At 37.5% G+C, this 22,164-nt stretch overlaps 1 protein-coding gene across 1 annotated transcript; it reads right to left on the minus strand.

Annotated features, from left to right (window-relative positions):
• Positions 1-1,514: 1,514 nt before the first annotated feature.
• On the minus strand, positions 1,515-2,486 carry LOC136068362 (uncharacterized). The gene has a single exon (XM_065775415.1). It carries the CDS (start codon positions 2,484-2,486, stop codon positions 1,515-1,517), a length of 972 nt encoding a protein of 323 aa, XP_065631487.1.
• Between the last annotated feature and the right edge of the window lie 19,678 nt (positions 2,487-22,164).

A 22,164-nucleotide genomic window follows, 5' to 3' on the forward strand; every position in this document is an offset into this window, starting at 1 on the left:
TCATATGCTCAGAAACAACTTTGCTTTTTACCACCATGTCATCTATATAAATCTCAATACTTTTGCCCAGCTGTGACTCAAACATCCTTGTCATCATTCATTAGTAAATAGAGCTTGCATTTTTCAGACCGAATGGCATCACTTTATAATGGTAATTACCAATAGGGGTAACAAAAGCGGTCTTCTCCTGGTCATCTGGGGCTAACGATATTTGGTGGTAGCCTTGGAAAGCAACCAAGAAACTCACTCGAAAATAGCCAACAGTGGCATCTACTAGCTGATCAATTTTTGGCATAGGGAAAGTGTCTTTAGAACAAGCCTTATTTAAGTCGGTGAAATCTACACAGACTCGCCATTTCCCGCTCTTCTTCTTCACCATCATAGTATTTGCTAACCATTCGGGGTAAAAAACTTCTTTAATAGCTCCAGCCTGTTTGAGCTTCATTACCTCTTCTTTGACTGCATCTGCATGTTCTTTAGATGGGCGCCGAGGAGGCTGCTTCTTGAGGACAATCAGTGGGTTGACCCTCAGATGGTGGTAAATGAATCCCGGATCCACTTCTGGGGCTTTTATAAACATTCCAGGCAAATACATCAAGATTTCTCTTAAGGAACTCGATTAGCTCTTCTTTTTCTAGTAGAGGCATTTGAGATCCAACTTGAAAGAACTTTTCATGATTGTCCCCAATTAGAACTTTTACCAAATCCTCACATCTAACGCTTTCATCTAGATCTTTGACGGGTGATACCTGACTTTTTAACTGCTATAAGTCTCCCTTGGCCCTAGCCAAGGACTCGATTTCAGGTTTGTGCTGGATGGCAACCACCAAGCATTGTCTGGCCGAGGATTGATCCCCACAGATTTCACAAACTCGCCCTTCGGATAGATATTTAACTTTTTGATGCAAAGTAGAGGAAACAACCCCTAGCGTATGTAGCCAAGGTCTGGCTACAATTTCCGTATTAGCGGAATACGCATCTACAACAATGAAGTCTACTTCCACTACTTTCGAGCCAGTCTATACAGGCAGTCGTATCTGGCCCTTCGGGGTGACAATTCTTCCCTCGAAGCTAACCAAGGGAGAACAGTATGGTGTTAAGTCATCAGGTTTGAAGTTCAGCCCCCTGTAGAGGTCAGGGTACATTATTTCCACCGCGCTACCCTGGTCTACTATTACCCTCTTCACATCATATCCTCCAATTCTGAGGGTGACTACCAAAGCGTCATCATGAGGTTGGATGATTCCAATCTTATCTTCGTCCGAAAAGCCTAAAACTGGTTGGATAACCGGTCTAGCTCTCCTCAGATCTTGACCAAAGTCCCCTGCCGGTAACCAAGCTACTGACATAACCTTGGATGGCCAGGACCCTTTCCTTCCCGGTGCTGCGAAGTTGACGTTGATAGTTCCTAATGAAGGTTTTGAAGAATCATTCCTCTGGGGCTCGAGATTCATCTGACCTCCTCGGCCACTGAAGTGATGCAATAGGTGTCTCAACTTACCTTCGCGAACTAACTAGTCCAAGTGATCCCATAAGCTTCTGTAATCTTCCGTGGTATGCCCATGGTCCTGGTGGTATTGGCAATAGAGATTGTAATTGCGTCTCTCAGGATTTCCCATCATCTTAATCGGCCACTTAAAGAGTGGCTCATTCTTGATCTTTTCCAAAACTTTGTGGACTAGCTCCTTGAACACAGTATTGACTGCTTGAGCATTTGCTGATCCCAACTGCCCAGTAAAATCTCTCCGTGGCTTGTTGTTATTGTAATGGTCCAACCTGAAATCCTTCCTATCCTGGGGGATAACCTTGTCCTTACCCTTCACTTGTTGCTGATCTTCTTCAACCCTTTTATATTTTTCAATACGGTCCATGAGCTGCCGCATGTTAGTAACAGGTTTACCAGACAAGGACGTCCTTAAACCGTGGTCAGTAGGGAGGCTGAGCTTGAACGTGTCGAGGGTCATTGCATTAAAGTTGCCCTCCATATCATTAAACATCTCCCAATATCTATCCAAGTAAGCCTTCAAGGTCTCACCCTCATGCATGCTCAAGGATAGCAGAGAAGACAAGGGCCAGGTCACTCTTTCACATGTGACAAAACGTGAACCAAAAGCTTGAGTGAGCTCTTTGTAGGAATTGATGGAATCTGCTTTCAGGCTGTCGAACCACCTCATTGCAACCGGTCCAAGACTGGAGGGGAAGACCTTACATATCAAAGCTTCATCTCTGGAATAGACAGCCATCATTTGGTTAAAGTGGCTCACATGCTCCACGGGGTCCATTTTACCATTATAAATGGTAAAGGTTGGCTGGTTAAAATGCCAAGGAAGTCTCACTCCTTCACGTGATGGGCTCTGAGGTTGCCTCTTGCGACGGTGCTCCTCTTCGTATGAAACGGATTCATTGATTGGTGTCCGAGATCTCTGTTCGTAAGTGACGTGCCTCTCAATTTCTAGTTGCATGTTGTTCTTCTCTGCATGAGACATGTGACTTTCTCCACGCAGTTGACTTCACTCAAGATGTGTAGTATGCACGCTACTTTCACGATCTTGTCTTTGCTCCAAATTGAGAAAAGGGTCTATGTGTTGGGACACCCCAGATTCTGCTGGTTGTTGCCCTGGTTCAGTCATTATCAACTGTTGCTTCCACTTCTACTCAAGCTCTTCCCACAGACAGCGCCAATTGTAGGGTTAGGATTTGTGGCCCAAGCCCAAAACAATAAATTTGTATAATGTGGATGATAGAGCTAGGTTGACTGTGGAGCTCACAACGGTTGATCACAATGTCCAAGTATAAACCAGCATAAAAATACACGTAAAGATCAAATAAGCTCAAGTCTGAAGAGACTTATGATAGATTAAATACAGGTTACAATTCTTAGTGCTACAGTAAAACCTTTCTTTTTTCTTTTTCCCTCCTTCGTTTCCGGATACCCTTCTTCCAGATGGACTTTATCTCAACCGGTTCCTTCTCTTCGGATAAACAGTAGTCCTCAAATAGGGCCGTAGGCCCACTACGTTGGATTGGGCCTTTTCCCCCCACAATTATTATTATAATAGAAACTTAATTAAGAGATTTTGCTAATAATTGTTTATTTCTAATTTTTTTTTTAGGTAGACAATTTTGTAGTTTTTGCAAAGAAAATAATCTCAAAAAATTATCAACAGTAAATTGCTTTCCTAATCAGTCCAATTAATCATTGTTAAGTGACGATTAGTATGACATTTTGTTTGCTTGCAAAGCATCTTCATATGGGTATTTTTTTATTATTCGATATATATTTATGAATGTATTGAGATAAACACTGTATTCAAGAAAGAGAGATCATGATCCTACTTTGTATACTTCAAAAGAGATAGATTGGTTCAGAATTAAAGATTAATTGTTTTTGTGGTGATCCTTTCCCAACAACCTTGAACTTTTGGGCCCAAACCCTTAATTTATTTTTACTATGGGTTGGGCTAATCCCACAATGGGAGGTCCAAGAGGTGCTTCTTTATGTATCAAAAAGAATTAACGTTTCTTTTACACCAAACTCCCTAATTCCTAGTTCAGCCGAGATGCTCACTAAACAACTGAGATTCTACCCTAGAATTCGAGCTGGATTCCCTTCTTCTCGAGTAAAGTCTTTTTCTCATCACTCTTGTGTTTCACTTCCCAAAATTTTCCAACCCCCACCACCTTGTCCCTCCTCCCCTATTTATAGTCTTTTCTTAGTGAAGTTGTCATGATGAGGTGGTATTTTCCCACGTTAGTGGGTCTTTGCCCTATATTCCTTACCAGATAGGGCCCACCGCCTGTTGCTGACATAACCTCCTTGAAACTTGTACCAAATGCCGATTAATGCTCAATAGGCAAATTTCCCCAAGGCATTACCTTCGACCCACGGCAAAATCTTAAGGCACTCGGTATGAGTGCTCGGCTAGGCATCTCTTAGCCTGATGCTAGATAAGTTCAGCCTAACAAGTCGAATGGGCCAAGACTATTGGAAGTTTAGGCCTAAAGCTCAGGGATGGGCCGACATTTTCAGTGCATACAGTTTTTATAATTCATTTCTAATTATCATCATTGGAAAAACTTAAATCCCCCTGTATTCTATAATTAGCAAATCAGCTCATAATATAAGTAGATGAAAATTTTAATATAAAAATAAAGCAAATATATATATATATATATATAATTTTTTATTTATAAAGAACACTGTAGGGTTCAAATTCTTTACGTAAACCCTAGGACAATTAATTTGTAGAGTATGGGTCAAAGAACTAGAGTTAGTAAGGGATTAATAACAATGGATCATAACCATTTCAACAGTGCATTGATCAGTTTGTATACATTGATAGTTTTTTTTTTACTCTCTTGTTTTCCTTCTCTCTCTTTTCTCTCTTCTTTCTTCCAGGGGCCAATTGACAGGTGCTCCCCTCTATTATATAGTCACTCCTACCCTCATCTCCATCGTCCACGTGCTCCCCATCCATGAACTTGCTCAAGTACCTGTCACATTAGGCAGCTTCTTTTCATCTCTGTGTGAGTGGCGGTAGGTTAGGATGCACTGTTCAGAGGTCTTCTCCACATAAATGCGGCCAGAAAAACTGTTGCAATGCATTAAATACGGTGGCAGTAGCCTTTCCCTCAGATATTTCCCCATCCTTATCGTTCCTGAATATGCTTTGAGCTTATCTTGATCAGGTGGAGTCCTCGGACAGTTATTCGGGCTTTTCCCCTACTCAATTAGTCTCCGATATCATATCAGAGCAAAACATCTTCCTTGGACAGGAGATGTCCTCCTCGGACTGGAGATATCCTCCTCGGACAGCGATGATCCTTCATCAAGAGGATTCCACTCCTAGCTGGGCCTTGTCTTTTCCGCATCCCTCTTTTCGGACGTGAAACAGTCCTCTCGTGGGCATTCGGCCCATTAACTTGGGCCTGACCCCCTTTTCCCCCACAAACACAAAATTAATTATTTAAAAAAAAAAATAAAAGCAATATGACATTGTTTATTTTAGGGAAAAAAAATCATTGCTCTTTGTTGGTTTGGTAAAGAGCTATATATATTAAAAAAATAAATAAATAGAACGTTTCTTAATTAATAGTTTAATAATCTAAAATTAAATTATCTTATGAGGAAAATATTTTATTACAGATTACTATTCTTAATATAGAATTTTATGAATATTTTAAAAAATAAATTATATATTATATTTCATTACAAAATAATTAGATATTCCACACATCAAGGTTGCGACTAGTTGTGAAAAAAAGGAGAGTAAATTTAGGCTCAAGAGACCTCAAATTGAGGGGGAGTATTCCTCTATCAGTTTTTATTTTGTCAATGATATTTAAAAATATGCTTAATGTATCATTGATTGAAGAAGCTCACTCAAGGGTGTAAATACTTGTGGGTCATGTGGCAAGTGAGGCCTCGCCTCATCCTCACTAGACTCTTGCTTGAGCGAAAATCACGAAAAAGAACTCAAATCCTATTCTGATTAGAATTCTATCCCTACATACAAACACCTATTTAAACCATCTAAGCATGATTTCCAATGAGAGAAACCTTGCAAATCCTATTCTGATTAGAATTCTATCCCTACATGCAAACACCTATTTAAACCAGCTTTTGGAGAGAAACCAATAACTTTCATTCTATGAGATCTCATTACCGAAGAGTACTTCTAGTTTTTTAAGAGGCTGTGATCCAAATTTTGAAACCATGGAGCCTTTCTTCCATTGGGTTAATTGTAGATAAAATCTTCAAGGAGGTTTTGTAGACTGTGCTAGAGTTTCTAGTTTGTTGACATGGACATGGCATTTGTGAAGAAATCCAAAAAATAAGTTCAAAATTCTAAATTGCAAATCCTATTCTGATTAGAATTCTATCCCTACATGCAAACACCTATTTAAACCAGCTTTTGGAGAGAAACCAATAACTTTCATTCTATGAGATCTCATTACCGAAGAGTACTTCTAGTTTTTTAAGAGGCTGTGATCCAAATTTTGAAACCATGGAGCCTTTCTTCCATTGGGTTAATTGTAGATAAAATCTTCAAGGAGGTTTTGTAGACTGTGCTAGAGTTTCTAGTTTGTTGACATGGACATGGCATTTGTGAAGAAATCCAAAAAATAAGTTCAAAATTCTAAAGTTGTTGCGGTCACTTCAATCTCTTGGGATTGTAGAGTCTAGGTACAAAGGTTTTGATCAAGATTGTAAAATTCCTTCTTTTTTAATGGATTGTTATAGGATCCGTTTGGATTCCGCTTATTTTGCTGAAAACTAATAACTGAAAACATTGTAGCAAAATAATTTTTAAATGTGTGAATAGTGTCGTGAGACCTATTTTTAATAAAAGTTTTGTTAAAAAAAGAGGTTTGTAGGTCCCGTAAACTGTGCATAAGACCCACTGACAGACACATTTCAGTGGAGGTGGAAGCTTGTCAAAGAGGTAGTGGGTCCTGTACACAGTGCATGGGACCCACTAACAAACAACATCCCACATGATGGAGCGCTTCTCAATAATAATAATAATAATAATAAACTGAAAACACAGACGCCAAAATGTAGTCGCTATCCAAACGATGCTTTAGTTAGGATAGGTTATCCTAGTTAGGATAAGTTATCCTTGTAGTGGTTTTCCCTTTTGGTGAGTTCTCCATTGGTTTTCCACTTCAAATAATTGATTTAATTTGAAATTAAATAATAATTCCACTATATAATTAATCGATAGGTCTATTCAAATCCAATAGTTGTCATATTCTAGTTTCTTTTGTACAATGAGAAGCGCATCTCACTCTTATCCGATAAAATGGAGAACAATGTAATGTTACGCCAAAATGAGGACTTAGGTGTCTATACGTGCAAGTTAGATTTGAGCTTATTTAGGGAAGTAAAATAAGTTATCTAACAATACATCTACATGAGAAAGCTTGACAAGATGCTAGCTTTGACATGACACTTGGACAAGAAAAAGAAAGTGATGGTAGGACACGAAAAAGACGCACAGTTAAAGAAGAAGAAGAAAGTAATGATGTAAGGAACACAGTGTGTATGTGGAAAACCCTAGAGAAGGGATGAAAAACCATAGTTTGGGCAAGAATGTAATGTTCTTGCTCAGCTCAAATTGTATTATGTGTGAAAAGAGATTGATTTCTTACAACAAGGTTGTTCCTCTCTCCTACCAACTCTCTGCTCTCTTTTCCCAATCTCTCCTTAGGTTCTCGGGTTCTTGCCTCCCAAATACAGCTGCATGTTCCTCATATAATCTGAGGAATATTGCTGAGTATAAGGACAAGTGTCAAGTCATCATTTCTCTGCTTTGGACCTTTGCACAACTGTGACATTATTTGCTGACTAGAGGACAGGAATTACGCCAATGTGGCACTGGGACCTGTGGGTAGGTGACATTGCCATTGCTTAGGAAATAAGTCTTGGAAATTTAGAGAGACATCAGGAGTACTATAATTGATAAATGTGTCTCTGATGTGGTCCAACATGCATTCAACCAATAAGGGATGTTCTCACAGCTTCTGATCTTAGAAAGTCATTATCTCCCTTTTTGTTAGTGCTTAAGTACCATGTTAGGTGCAAATCTTACTTCCTTCCCAAGGCAATCACGCTTTTAGCACAAACTAAGACAAAATCCCTTAGCCAACGCTTCCTCTTCCTTTGCTCACATCCATTCCACGTGTAAGGTCTAGATTCAACAACTTATACATTCTCCCATGCCTTCGTGGTGTTATGTAAAAGGTCCCATTCTTTAGCCTAGCTACCTTAGCCACTGCCACTAACATCTTTTCAAGCAATAATAAGCTATAGAAAAAGCAATTATCATCATACTCTATATAAATAATTTTATTAAGACTATAGATAAAGCAGTTATCATCATACTCTATATAAATAAATTTTGCTTACAAATGTGAATTTCCAGGGTACACTAACAGATGGACATGAAATTGCTATGAAAAAGGCTTTGACGAAGTTCTGTGCAAGGATTGAATGCGTTTATGAAAGTTCAATATGGGTATGAAACACCCTTGAACGTTTAGACCCCCAGATACAAAATACCAATTCAAGCTTTATATCAAACAATTAATGTGCGGAATATGATAACAAGCTTATAACAGAATTGATAAAACAATCTAAGCCAAATATAAACACATCCACAGCAGTAAATATAAGGCAAAGATAAAGGAAAGAGAGATGCAAACACATGGACAACACACGATGTGTTATCGAAAAGGAAACCGAAGTCCTCGGCGTAAAACCTCTCCGTCGCCCTCCAAGCGGTGATAAAATCCACTAAAGAATATAGTTGGGATACATGAACAGCAGAAGACCCTCCAAGCCTAATCTACCCAAGTACCTAAGCCCTCCAAGCTTCTTGCTCCAACGAGGTTAAACCGAGCCTATTTCTTCTTTAGCTTGCCGGATTCCGCTACTTGACCATAACATCAACCAATGTATATTGGTTCCTTCCCAAACTGCTTCCCTAAGCACCAAATGGACCTTCTCACAGACGTCGGTGTGGTGAGATAAGGGTTTGGTAAATGACCTCTCAAGGGTATGACAATGAAGAGGAAGAGAGTAGAGAAATTTGTAGAGCCTCTTTAGATGAAGATTGGGGATGAGGCAATTTTGTTTTTCTCTAGGATTTTCTCTCACAAAATTCTCTCTGGAAGCTCTCTAAATATGATGGGTATAAGGGTGTATATATAGTAGGTGAGAAGGGAATGCAAAACGTCAGTTTTTGCCAAACATGGCAAGTTGGCGACTTGGTCTCGCAGCTTGTCCAAGTCACGAGTTCAAGTCGCGACGTAACGGCCTAGTCAGTCTAGAACTTTTGTCTTGTAGCGTGACAGCTGGCGCGACCCTTCAGCTTCCTAGTGTGCCTCTCACATGCCAAATTTTGGCAGCTTGCCAGTCGCGATCCACCCGCAAGCCCTAGCCACGAACCTCTGTTTGTTTTTTTTGCACACTCTTGAGTTTTTCTTCACAGCTTCTCACACACTACCCTTACAATTTTCCCACCTAAATACAAGGTTTCTAAGTGCTAAATTACAAGAAAATTGGTCACGGAATAAAGCCAATTAAATGGTTGATTAAATTCAACCTTACAATCTCCCCCTTTGGCTATTCCGTGACAAAACCCTACAACAGACTCTAGACTTAAACGTGAGTTGGGAACAATTGGAAAACTCACTCACACCTAACTCTAGATTCTGTAAAACTCTTGAACATATGAATAAGTAACTCCTAAAACACAATAACATAGCAATATCATTGTATGTAGAAAACTTAATATGCATATGGAGCAAAATAAGCATGATCAAGCAAAAATGAACATAAGCATAAAAGCAATAATTCATGACAAGATCAACACCAGTAGTCACTTAAGCAAAAGTGATTACTATGTTCATTCACACAAGGAATGAACATTCGGACATGCAAAAATGATAAACTCAATTGAAGAGTATCATTTGCAAGTCCAACACTCAACCAATGCATACAAACATATATGCATCTAGGAACAATCCTACAGGGGCACAAGAGTGTTGTACTTAAGATAATGCAAGGTATTAACAAGTACCAAAGCACAAAGCACAAAGGCTGCATATGCAAAGTTTTGCAAATACATGGCACAAACCATAAAAGCCTACAAAGAGTGCATAAGAACAAGAAACAACCCTCAAAACTTACAAAAGCAACAATGGGTACATAACTAACAAACAGTGCTTAAGGCTGAATAACATCATACTATATAAGTAAACACCAAAGATTCACAAGTGTATCAAACTTAAAAAAAAAAAAAAAAAACACATATTTAAACTCCCCCTCAAAATGAGCACTCCCCCTCAAGAGCTGCCCCAAAAGTTCTCCCCCTTTTTAACCGAAATGGCCAAAGGGTCAGTGATCCTGGCTGGTATGAATGCTGTCAAACTTGGAAGAGAGAACATCAAGCTGGTCCTACATTGCTGTCATCCTCTCTGTCTGTTGATTCTAAACATCGCGGATTGTATCAAGTCTCTCCAGGATGATCTGAAAGGTATCAGGAGGTACAGGTGATGAGGTAGAAGGTCTGCTCCTCTTGACTCTTACTCTAGGTGTGGAAACTAGTCCTGCCCCTTCTGCTTCAGTCTCCATAGGATCACCTTCTTCGTGGACACCCTCTTCTTCTTCACCTAGAAGATGACTATGTATCCGTATTAGAGTAAATCTATTGATGGCTGATAGAGGAGGCATGGGACTGATATCTTGTGGGATTACAACACCCTTTTCTTTGAAAATTCTCATGAGAAGACTTGGAAACACCAGCTTGGGCCTCGAGGTGGTTTTAGTTTCATCCATTATAGTATCAAAAATGTGGAAACTGATGTCAATAAAGGTGTTTTCCTTAAGATCCGTAAGAAAGATGGCTCTGGCATTCGTCAATGTAGTCATTTTCCTTATAGGGTACAGATTGTAAATCATTATTGTTGTTAAATACCTCATGTCTTTAGGAAAGTCAGAAGTGTTGAGACATCTCCTTTCTAAAACCCCACCAATCTTTTTCTGGACAGTTTCTAGAGAGACCATTCTGTCCTTGTAGTTAGTGAATTCATAATCTTCTAACCCCTCCAGTCCTAAAACCTTATCAATGTCATGAGCATCTAAGGTAAACTCCTTTCTCCTCACCCAACAACTCAACTCCTCCTCCTTTATCACAACATTTGCATAGAATTCTCTGATTAGTGGTTCACGCATTAAAGGTAAGTCATCTAGAAGTTTCTCCCAGCCTCTTCCTTCAAAGCATTTTGGAATGAATGTATCCCTCAAGTCATGTAAATCCACAAATCTCTCCTGGATAATTGTTCCTTTTACGAAGGAATCTCTATATCTCTCAAAATGCTTGACTGATCTAAATAGGTTGCTATCCATTTTCAATCTTTTATCAGCCTTCTTAGTAGGAGTCTTCTTCTTAGAGGATGTGGAAGCCATCTGTAAACACTCAGAAAAGTCCACAACAAGGGCACAACACAATATGTGGAAGTATACTCAAATTAGTAACCATGTAGTTATAAGGAAGAACAGAGTGTTGGGCGAAAACACAAACCAAGAATAGTTGATAACAAAGAAATAAGACATCACATAAAAATCACAGATTAAACAAGTTCAGTCTGTAAAGATGAAACTTTCATACATACAAATGAAAGGAAATGTCACTGATACTTAACCAAATGAACATGGAATGTGCAAGAGAAATCCTAGAGGCAGAGTCACACTCAAGATGTGGTAATACACACACAGAACATATTGAACCACATAAACATAAGGTCATACACATGGCAAACTCAAATTTCATTTAGGGAAATATCACAGAGAAACCACAAACCGTATACCCAAAGGATATAAACATTTAAATATCAAATTTCAAATCATGAATGAGAAGATAAAAGCATGAAAACCCATAATGGAGCAAACTCAAGAAACTAGTCATAACCAGAGGGAACAAACCAAACCATCAAAACAACATTTTTAAGCATAAATGTTTAGAAAAACCCAAATAACAATCCAAACAGTAAAACACATAGATTCAAGAATATTTTACAAAAAACATGAAATTGGAGTGAAAAACAAGAAAACCCATACCTTTTCTTGAAGATATATGCAGAAATGATGCAGAGATGAAAGATTTTTCAGTGAGAAACGAAAGCTTTGAGAGAAAGAGTGAAGAAGACAATGAACAGTCACTGAAAATCGAGGGAAAATTGAAAAACAATTTTAAAAATTGTTTTCAAAAATGCAAAACACACGTTTTTCGCGACTTAACCAAGTCGCCAGTAAGTCGCCAGGGCAAGCCGCGAAACACTGTGAAGGTAAGATTCTAGAAAAATCTTCTAAGTGTTTTTCGCAACTGGAAGGTTTAGCCGCGAAGGAGTCGTGAGTTGAGCCGCGAAAATCTCTGAGTAACCCTCGCGATTGGACTTTCCACCCGCGAACAAGCTGCCAAAATGAGTCGCGAATAATGCAAAACTCAAACTTTAAAAAATTTTCTAAGTATTTTTCGCGACTAGAATACTGACTCGCCAGTAAGCCGCGAAAAATCTCTGATTGAGCTCGCGACTGAGGCTTGCGACTGAGCTAACCCACGACTTAGTCGCCAAAACAGGGCAACACTGTTTTTTTGAAAAAAATTTCACATTTTTTGTAAAAGCAAAGTACTTTCCAAAAACAAAACAAAACACTCAAAAATATTTTTGTGTTTGACCAACAAAGATTGAGCATGTGAAAACACATTTAATCAAGTACAATCACACAAATGAATATGACATTCATTGAACATAGACTTGTGTGTTGTGTGTGGATATCAAAAATGAGATAGTCCTTAGTCCAATGTGAAGTTTCAATGATCAATTCAATCAAGGCATACACAACTAGCACTAGATAATATGACCTATCTCAATTATAGAAGCATGCATATATGACCTCCCACAAGAACTTGATATCAATACTTTGAAGCTTTTTATTTTGGCTCCATATTCAACATATCATTTGCCAATTTTGAGCAAAGAAACTCTCATTGTGAGATAGATGCCTATAATTTTTGATATTTCAATTAATGAGATAGCCTTTGGCTTTTTGAGCATCAAACATTTTATTTTGGTCGCTTTTCCTTTTTTCTAGTCAAATACTAGTATGTGCGACAGGCTTTTTCAGCTCTATATCTCTTTTCATTTGGAGATTTACATTTAGAGAGCTCTTTAAAAACATAAAAATAAAAAGTGGGAAGATATATAGGCATGAGTCTATGCATGTCTCAAGATCAACAAAACCATTCACTAATCATTCATGACAAGGTTGAAGATCTATTTACAACAATCATATAGATTTCAGAATTTCTTCCACAATGATATGAGTGCATGAGAGACAACCTAAGCTCGTTAAATGCACAGAGCCATTAGTACAAAGGTACAAGGCTAAACATGCTTTGAGACAAAAACTCAACAAAGTGATCAAACTTTTTGGATTTTCAACTTTTTATGTGTTTTTGGATTTTTGACACGAAAGTAGTAGAAGAATGATCAAAAACAAGAAAGATGTAAAAGCATTTTAAACACAAACAAACCACAAATTAAACAGATACTCAAAAACACAACGCAAATAACTAATCATATCCACAAAGTATTGGAAGAATTGATGCATGGACATGTTATAATGCTTATGCATGAGTACCCTTTGTCACCCACACGTCACGTGCGTTTGGGGTGATATCCTTGACGAATTGGGTACGAGAGTTAGGACTTTCAAACCTCCTGTTGAAGCTCTCCAAGCAAGTGGTGAAGGCGCCAATCATTTTCATCACGTCCGTCATTCCGGAATCACGGTTTTGGCTCCTTGATTACTCACCACCCCAAGACCTCAAATCGTTTCTTCTTCCTCGAGACTGAGGTACACTCGCATTGTTGTCTGCTCTTAGCTTTTGACAGTTTGGTCTAGTGTGTCCTTGCAATCCGCAATAGTGACAAATATAGTTTATTCTAGGACCCTGCTGCTGTCTTGGGAGAGATCTTCTTCTAGCTCCAAATCTGACTTCAGATTGATTTTAGGATTTGTAAAACATCCGTTGATTAGCCATATTCTTTTTCTTTTCAGCCTCAACTATCTCTAGAGTAGACTTATCAACAGCCGTCTTTTTGTTTTTCACAAACTTTACTTCCTTGGTGATTTTGGCTGATGAGCTGCTCCCTCCGGTATATCCCAACCTGAACTTATTTGAGGCATGTCTTTGAGATGAAATAACTTCATCTAGCTTCCTGGAGGAGACCCTATCTACCATGGCATGAGCTTGTACTACCTTTTGCTCGAGAAACCTCACCTTCATGTAAGCTTCTGATAGCTCACCATTAAGTGCTTCAATCTCACACTTTGCCTCCCTATATCTAACCAGTAGGCTTTTGAAATCTTCCTCAGCTCTCTTCATTTTCTTTACGGCTGCCTTTGCCACCTTTGTATACTCTCCTGATTTCTTAAGAAGTATTGTGTAATTCTTTTGAAGGCTGGATGCGTCTTCTTCTTCTTCTCCTTCAACAATCCCAATGGACTCCTCATCAGAACATTCACCCAGCTCATTCACAAGAGTACTTAAATCATCTGAAGATCCCACATGTGCAATGGTCATGAATGCTGAGTAATTTCCTTCTCCGTCACAGCTTTCTTCAGAGTCAGATTTTGATGAGTCTGAGTCACTTAAAGTAGTGGCATACACCTTTCCTTTTGACTTCAAATAATTTGGACATTCCTTTTTGAAGTGTCGATGTCCATTGCACTCGAAGCACATAATGTCCGAAGGAGATTGAGACTCCTTCCCTTCTTTCCTCGTAAACTCTTTCTTATCACCTCTTGAAGATGAAAATTTTCCTCTATTAAATGGTTTCCCACTGCCCTTCATCTTCAGAAATTTTCGGAAGTTCTTTAGAAGATATGCCACTTCCTTGTCCACTCCATCTTCTTCGGAGGGATCATCCATTCTGTCGGTGATGGTTTTGAGAGCAAATGATTTACTCATCTTGTGTGAAGGCAGTCCCAGTTCATATGTTTGGAGAGACCCAATCAGCTCTTGAATTTTGATCTCATCCAAGTCTTTACTCTCCTCTATGGCTGTGACTTTTGCTCTAAAACTTTCAGGCAAGGACCTCAAAATTTTTCTCACCACCTTGGTATCTTCAATCTTCTCACCAAGATTGAGTTTAGCAGTGACAATTTCGTTGAGTTTCCCATAGAATGAATCAAACGATTCATCTTCACCCATCTTGAGCTCTTCAAATTTGGTGGTAAGCATTTAAAGGTTTATGTCCTTCACCTTCTTAGTCCCTTCATAAGTTGTCTCCAAAATTTCCCAAGCTTCCTTGGCCACTGTCATGTGATATCCTGTGGAATTTATCAGGAGACATAGCACAGAAAATAGCATTTAAACCTTTACTATTTGCATTGGCTGCTGCAAGAGCTGCCTTATCCCAATTGGCCTTAGGAGCCTCTGGTTTAGTCCAACCTATCTCAACTGCATCCCAAACGGTATCTTCTATAGAGCATAAAAATGCTCTCATTCTGACTTTCCAAAAAGCATAGTTATTACCATCAAAAAATGGTGGAGCAGTGAGAGATTGAGACCTATCCATCTCAACCAGGGGTCAAGGTTCACACTTAGGTATTAAAACCATAACAAGTGTACCCGCTCTGATACCAATTGAAAGTTCAATATGGGTATGAAACACCCTTGAACGTTTAGACCCCCAGATACAAAATACCAATTCAAGCTTTATATCAAACAATTAATGTGCAGAATATGATAACAAGCTTATAACAGAATTAATAAAACAATCTAAGCCAAATATAAACACATCCACAGCAGTAAATATAAGGCAAAGATAAAGGAAAGAGAGATGCAAATACACGGACAACACACGATGTGTTATCGAAGAGGAAACTGAAGTCCTCAGTGTAAAACCTCTCCGCCGCCCTCCAATCGGTGATAAAATCCACTAAAGAATATAGTTGGGATACATGAACAGCAGAAGACCTTCCAAGCCTAATCTACCCAAGTACCTAAGCCCTCCAAGCTTCTTACTCCAACGAGGTTATGCCGAACCTATTTTTTCTTTAGCTTGCCGGATTCCGCTACTTGACCATAGCATCAACCAATGTATATTGGTTCCTTTCCAAACTGCTTCCCTAAGCACCAAATGGACCTTCTCACAGACGTGGGTGTGGTGAGATAAGGGTTTGGTAAATGACCTCTCAAGGGTATGACAATGGAGAGGAAGAGAGTAGAGGAATTTGTAGAGTCTCTTTAGATGAAGATTGGGGATGAGGCAATCTTATTTTTCTCTAGAATTTTCTCTCACAAAATTCTCTCTGGAAGCTCTCTAAATATGATGGGTATAAGGGTGTATATATAGTAGGGTGAGAAGGGAATGCAAAACATCAGTTTTTGCCAAACAGAGCAAGTTGGCTACTTGGTCTCGCGGCTTGTCCAAGTCGCGAGTTCAAGTCGCGACATAACGGCCTGACCAGTCTGGAACTTTTGTCCTGTAGCGTGACAGCTGGTGCGACCCTTCAGCTTCCCAGTGTGCCTTTCACGTGCCAGATTTTGGCAGCTTGCCAGTCGCAATCCACCCTCGAGCCCTAGCCGCGAACCTCTGTTTTTTTTTTTTGCACACTCTTGAGCTTTTCTTCACAACTTCTCACACACTACCCTTACAATTTTCCCACCTAAATACAGGGTTGCTAAGTGCTAAATTACAAGCAAATTGGTCACGGAATAAAGCCAATTAAATGGTTGATTAAATTCAACCTTACAGTTTAAAAATGAAGTTGTGTTGATTGTGAAATTGAAACACCATAATCTAATTAGGCTTTTGGGATATTTCATTGAAGGAGAGGAGACAATGCTAATCTATGAATACATGCCCAAAGGAGGCATAGACTCCTTCATTTTAGTTTGAACTTCTCAAAAAATTAATAATTTTTTCCAAACTTCATGAATTTTTTTTAGGACAAAGTTTCTACAAACCAATGTAGAGAAAAATTACTCCAACCCCCTACATGACAACTTGAAAAATTACCCTTATGTACTTTGAGCCACATAATCTACTTAATAGTCATATGACCTATTTAAATAATAAATAATTTAATGAATCATGTCATTTAATAATTGTGGATGCAGGGACGGAGCCAGGAATTTGAGTGAGGGGGGTTGGAGTATTGAACAAAACTCACTTGTTAATCAACTTTTTATAATTTTGCTTAAGAATTTTTGGAAACTGAGGTATCATCATTTTATGGAATTGAAATATCAACAATTTTTGGAATTGAGATCATGATTTTGAATTCATTTCAAATTGACTATTGGAATGAAATACTTTGGTATCACAAGACACACAATTATTAAACTAAAAGAAAGTATAATTTATAATTAATTTAATATATTGTTTTACAAAAATCAAATTAAATGATTAGATTGCTATTAAAAATAAAGCAAATGTGGCATTTTTGTAAATAAAAAAACATGTAGGGTATTTTGTAAACTATAAATAAATCACTTTCTCTATTCCCAATCCCACCCATTCTTGTTTTTGATGTTTACCTCACATTTGGTCTTTAAACAGGTGTTAACTTTTTTGATATCTGCTTGCTCTTCTTTATCAGTGTGCGTTCTAATAATCTTCTTCTTCGTCTCTTTTTTTTTTTCCCCGATTTGTCTTTTTTATGTTTTTGTTAAATCATGTTTTTCATATTGTTCTCACCTTCCTTTCTCTCACTGTGCCTCTTGATTATTTTAGTCGGACATTCTTTATATTTTTTTTCTCCTTTTTTTTTAAACAAAGATGAACTGCAGCATGTGCAGTGGTTCACAGAGTGGCCAACCATAAATTTATTTGGGTCCAAAATGCCAGGAGTGAGCTGATAATAAGCAAAGAGAGACCAATGATGATCAATTTTTTTTTTTTTTTTGGGGGGGTGGGGGGGTTCAAAATCCAGGGGGGGCCATGACCCCCCCGGTCAAAGAGTAGCTCCGTCCCTATGTGGATGGTTCTATGAACCGTTACTAATGAAATGTAGGAGATTTTCAAAGCTAAATTGGAGGAAATTTTTTTTACATTTATTATTACTATTATTTAAATAAATTTCAATTATTGTTCAAGTTGGACTTAGTATTAACACAAATGAGAAACTTGCTAGATCAAACGAAAGCTAAAGTTTTTGGTTGGTCTTTGCACTTCAACATTATTTATGGGATTATGCGGGGGCTTTTCTATCTACATGAGGACTCTAAATTGAGAAATATACATAGAGATCTCAAAGCAAGTAATGTTTTACTCGATGGTAAGATGAACCCAAAATTTTTTGATTTCAACATGGCTAAAATTTTTAGTGGAGATCATACCTTAGGAAATACAAATAGAGTGGTTGGAACTTAGTAGGAATTCTTAACATGCCCTATAATCAACTTTTTCCTTAATAAAAATTTTTCATTCTTAATGATATTTTGCAATGGTCATATGGTACTTAAATATGCCATTGATGGACTATTTTCAGTAAAGTTTGATGTATTTAGTTTCAAAATATTACTGCTGGAGATATTAAGTGGAAAGAAAAATTGAGGGTCTCTCCATCCAAGCCAAGGTCTTAACCTTGTTGGACATGTGAGTTCTCAAAAGTGTTGACTCTCCATTTTACATATAATGATACAGATAATGATAAGAAAAATTTAAATGTTTTAAGCATGGAAATTACGGAAAGAAGGCAGGCCTTTAGAACTAATTGATAATTGCTAAAAGGAATGTTGCATCCTATTGGAGTTTGTTCCTTGCCTCCGTATAAGTTTTTTATGTTTGCAACAACATTATGAGGATCAGCCTAACATGTCATTTGTGGTTATAATGTTGCATGGTGAGTGTGCATTGCCTAAACCTAAAGAGCCTACTTAATTTGTAGGAAAAAAATTGTCTTCACCAAGCAAGAACCAGTTTCCCTTAACTGGTGAAATTACTATTATAGTGTTACAGGCTTGATAGCCAAACTTTAGATCAATAGCATCATTTTACATAAAAGAAGTTTTTAGGGTTTTAGACCTCAGTTCTCTCAAATTTTAATCAACGTTTAACCAAATAATTAATTATGCAATACATTTGAATCAATTAAATATCAAACTAGCATAGATCACATGAACACCAAGAATGATGACTTGAGAAAACTTTTGAAATTGCGGTTTCAAAGTAAAAAACATAGGGAGGATTTAACCTAAACAATCATCAAGGCAACAGTTCACTAATAGAATTGAAGTTTATACAATAGACTTAACCCAAAATCTACTGCTACCTCATATAGTATTTACTAGCATGACTACTTGTAGCTCTGAATCCATGAGATCTTCTACTGTGAAACCGTTGCACACAAACTCCCCTGCTTGTGACTCTAAGATCTCCACTAAAAGATTTGGATCAGCAACACCAACTCTCCAATTTGTGACTTTGAGATCTCCACTCAAAGATTTAGATTAGCAACTATGGTTGACTGAATGCAACAACTTTGCTTTATAATTGGATCTGTTGTTTGCACAAGATCTCCAACTCTAACTCCAAAAGGGTATGGAAAATCTCCAAATCTGTGTACAGAACATTGCCCTCTTGAATTTATAAAAACTTGCTCTAGGGTTTGTATTTATATATACTTAAGATCCATCAAAACCCTAGATCAAACAGCTGAGAAGAAAACCAGATTTGCAATCTACACAAATCTTGATCAATCGAGATAAGTGATTCTTTCCGCACTTATCTTTTTCTAATTTCTTGAGTCTTCAACTATGTTGAACTTCACTTGTCTTGTTTAACTGAATATTTCTAGACTAAACAAATTAAGTTTTAAAGGTTACAATTTGTTTATGGTTGCCAACCTAAAAATATAGACTTTACAGAAGTGCTACATCTACAACGTTTTCAAAAGACTTTCACAATAAATCCTAAGTGACAGGTTATTACTTGTTGTTACTGGTAGAAACAAAATAATTTTACTAGTGGGTTCAGATTAAAATCAGCAACAACCTAGCACATAGGATTTGTGGTGAAAGTGTTGTGGACATAGAAATCATCTATTAAATATCCTATAATTGATATTTATCTTGTATATTTTGTAAGCTAAACATAACAGTATCCCCCAAGAATGTGACATCAGTCTTATTTGAATGAAAAAGGCTTAAGATGTCTTCAATAAAAAAAATAAAATAAAAAAGGTTTAAGGCTACTTCAAATTTGTTGTTTGAAAATGTTTCCCCCTTAAAATAGTTGGCTAAGAGCAAATGGTGACCAAGCTTAGAGAAATGTGGCATGGATTATGAAATCATCAAATGATTGGCACGTGAATAATCAAGATAAAATTTGTTGTTTGCTTATCGCTTTATGTTGTTTTTGAGATATTACATTATCAACTTCATTAGGGTTCAAAGATATGTTGACAGATCAAACTAACAAAATCTGTCAAAATTAAATTGTGCTAATAAATTTGTTTTAGGGTTGAGTTTGAATCAAATACTCCTCAAAGCCCAACAAAATTTTAATATGATCATATTTGACAAGCTTATGAGCTTTTAATGAGATATAGATATCTAAAAATGGCATAGTGTGATGATCTCAATTTTTTTATATTAAAATTAGGCTAAACCTAATGGTTTTGGACATCTTCAAGGGTGTGCATATAGAGTCACCATTTATTTTAATAAAAAAATTAAGATAAATTGCAAATTATACCATTAAAGTTTTGGGGGTGTTTGGATTTTACCTCCTGAAGTTTCAGAATTTGGGATTGTTTTCCAAACGCTCCTAAACTTTAAGGGGATAAAATCTAAATTCTGAAATGTTAGCGTATAAAATCCAAAAATCCCAAACTTCAGGAGGTAAAATCCAAATTCTAAAATTTCTGGGTGTAAAGTCTAAAGACCCCAAAACTTTAAGGGTGTAATTTGTAATTAGCCAAAAAAATAATAAAAGCATTGATGAATAAACATCTTTATTGATTATTGTAAGGACTCAATTTGAGTTGAGTGTTCGGTTTTCAGCCCAACAAGCCCAAACAATACATTTATAGAGAGTGGGCTGACAGGCTTAGGTGCTGGCCGTTGATCACCATGCCCAAACTTATCTTTAAAAATGGCTAAGTGTTTTCTTACGAATGAGGGAATGCTCCTCGGCCTGTGGCCGAGGAGGCCTTTCTCCCCTCCTCCCTCCTTTTGGCGTTACTAGCTCTTCTTTTATAGTTTTTATCTTCCTATCTTTTGCTTCCATCTGTTGATTGTCTATTCGTCTTCTTTCTGGTCGTCCATCCCATCAGAAGCTTTATCGATACTCAAGTGGCTCACTCTGACCAACGTTATCCTGCCAAGGGGTTACCTCTCCATTAATGCGGCCAGGAGGGTTAGTTGAGTGCATTAAATGCGAGAGTGACAGCTTACTTTGGGGTTAGTCACTCCCTGAAATCACTCTTGTCAGGCCGAGGACAAGGTATCCTCGGCGTGGATTCAAGAGAATAGGCTTCCCCCCTTCTCCTCATGTCGTCCATCCCATCAGAAGCTTTATCGATACTCAAGTGGCTCACTCTGACCAACGTTATCCTGCCAAGGGGTTACCTCTCCATTAATGCGGCCAGGAGGGTTAGTTGAGTGCATTAAATGCGAGAGTGACAGCTTACTTTGGGGTTAGTCACTCCCTGAAATCACTCTTGTCAGGCCGAGGACAAGGTATCCTCGGCGTGGATTCAAGAGAATAGGCTTCCCCCCTTCTCCTCAGAAATAGCTTGCGCTCCTCGGCATGGGCCTTGGGCCTGCTATATGATGGACCGAGGCTATCAGGCCCACGGACCCCACAATTATATAATTATATCAAAAGAAAATAAAAATTCCATGGTTTTGGTCTTAAATACATTTTAAGAAAAATGAAAAATGACTAAAATTTTGATTGTAATTACGTTTTATAAAAAAGAAATTTACATAATTTTCTACCTAGTTATATCCTAAAAAATAGAAAATAGAAAAATAGAAAGTAAAAAAAAATAGCCTCTTCAATAAATATAAAATAAAAAGGTTTAAGGCTACTTGCATTCTATTTAACCAACTTCTTAACAAATGAAAAAGTAGTTCTAATAAAACTTCAAGTTCGAGTTCGAAAATATCTCCCCGTTAAAATGGTTGACTAAGAGCCAATGGTGACCAAGCTTAGAGAAAAGTGATAACTAAGGATTAATAAATCAATAGGTGATTAGCAATCTAGAGAAAATTTGCTGTTACCTGATTGCTTTACGTTGTTTCTGATATTACATTGTCAAATTCATTATGGTTCAAAGATGTGTTGGCAAATCTTAATAACAAAATATGTCAAAATTAATTTGTGTCAATGAAATTGTATTTAGAGTTGATTCTAGATCAAAAGCTTCTCTAAGAAAACAAAATTTAATATGCTCATATTCGTATTTGTCAATATTTTTTTTTATAGGATGTACTTGTCAATATTAATTGGCGCTTTATTTTATTTCTTCTCTAGTTTCGCACCATAATTTGTCGGAAATTTAGTAGTCATTAAATTAAGTGGGAATTTGCAAAGAGTATAGTACAGCCATGGTGAGAGAAACTAGAAAGAAAT

Source organism: Quercus suber, unplaced genomic scaffold (genome assembly GCF_002906115.3).
Source record: "Quercus suber isolate HL8 unplaced genomic scaffold, Cork oak 2.0 scaffold_111, whole genome shotgun sequence".
NCBI lineage: Eukaryota > Viridiplantae > Streptophyta > Magnoliopsida > Fagales > Fagaceae > Quercus > Quercus suber.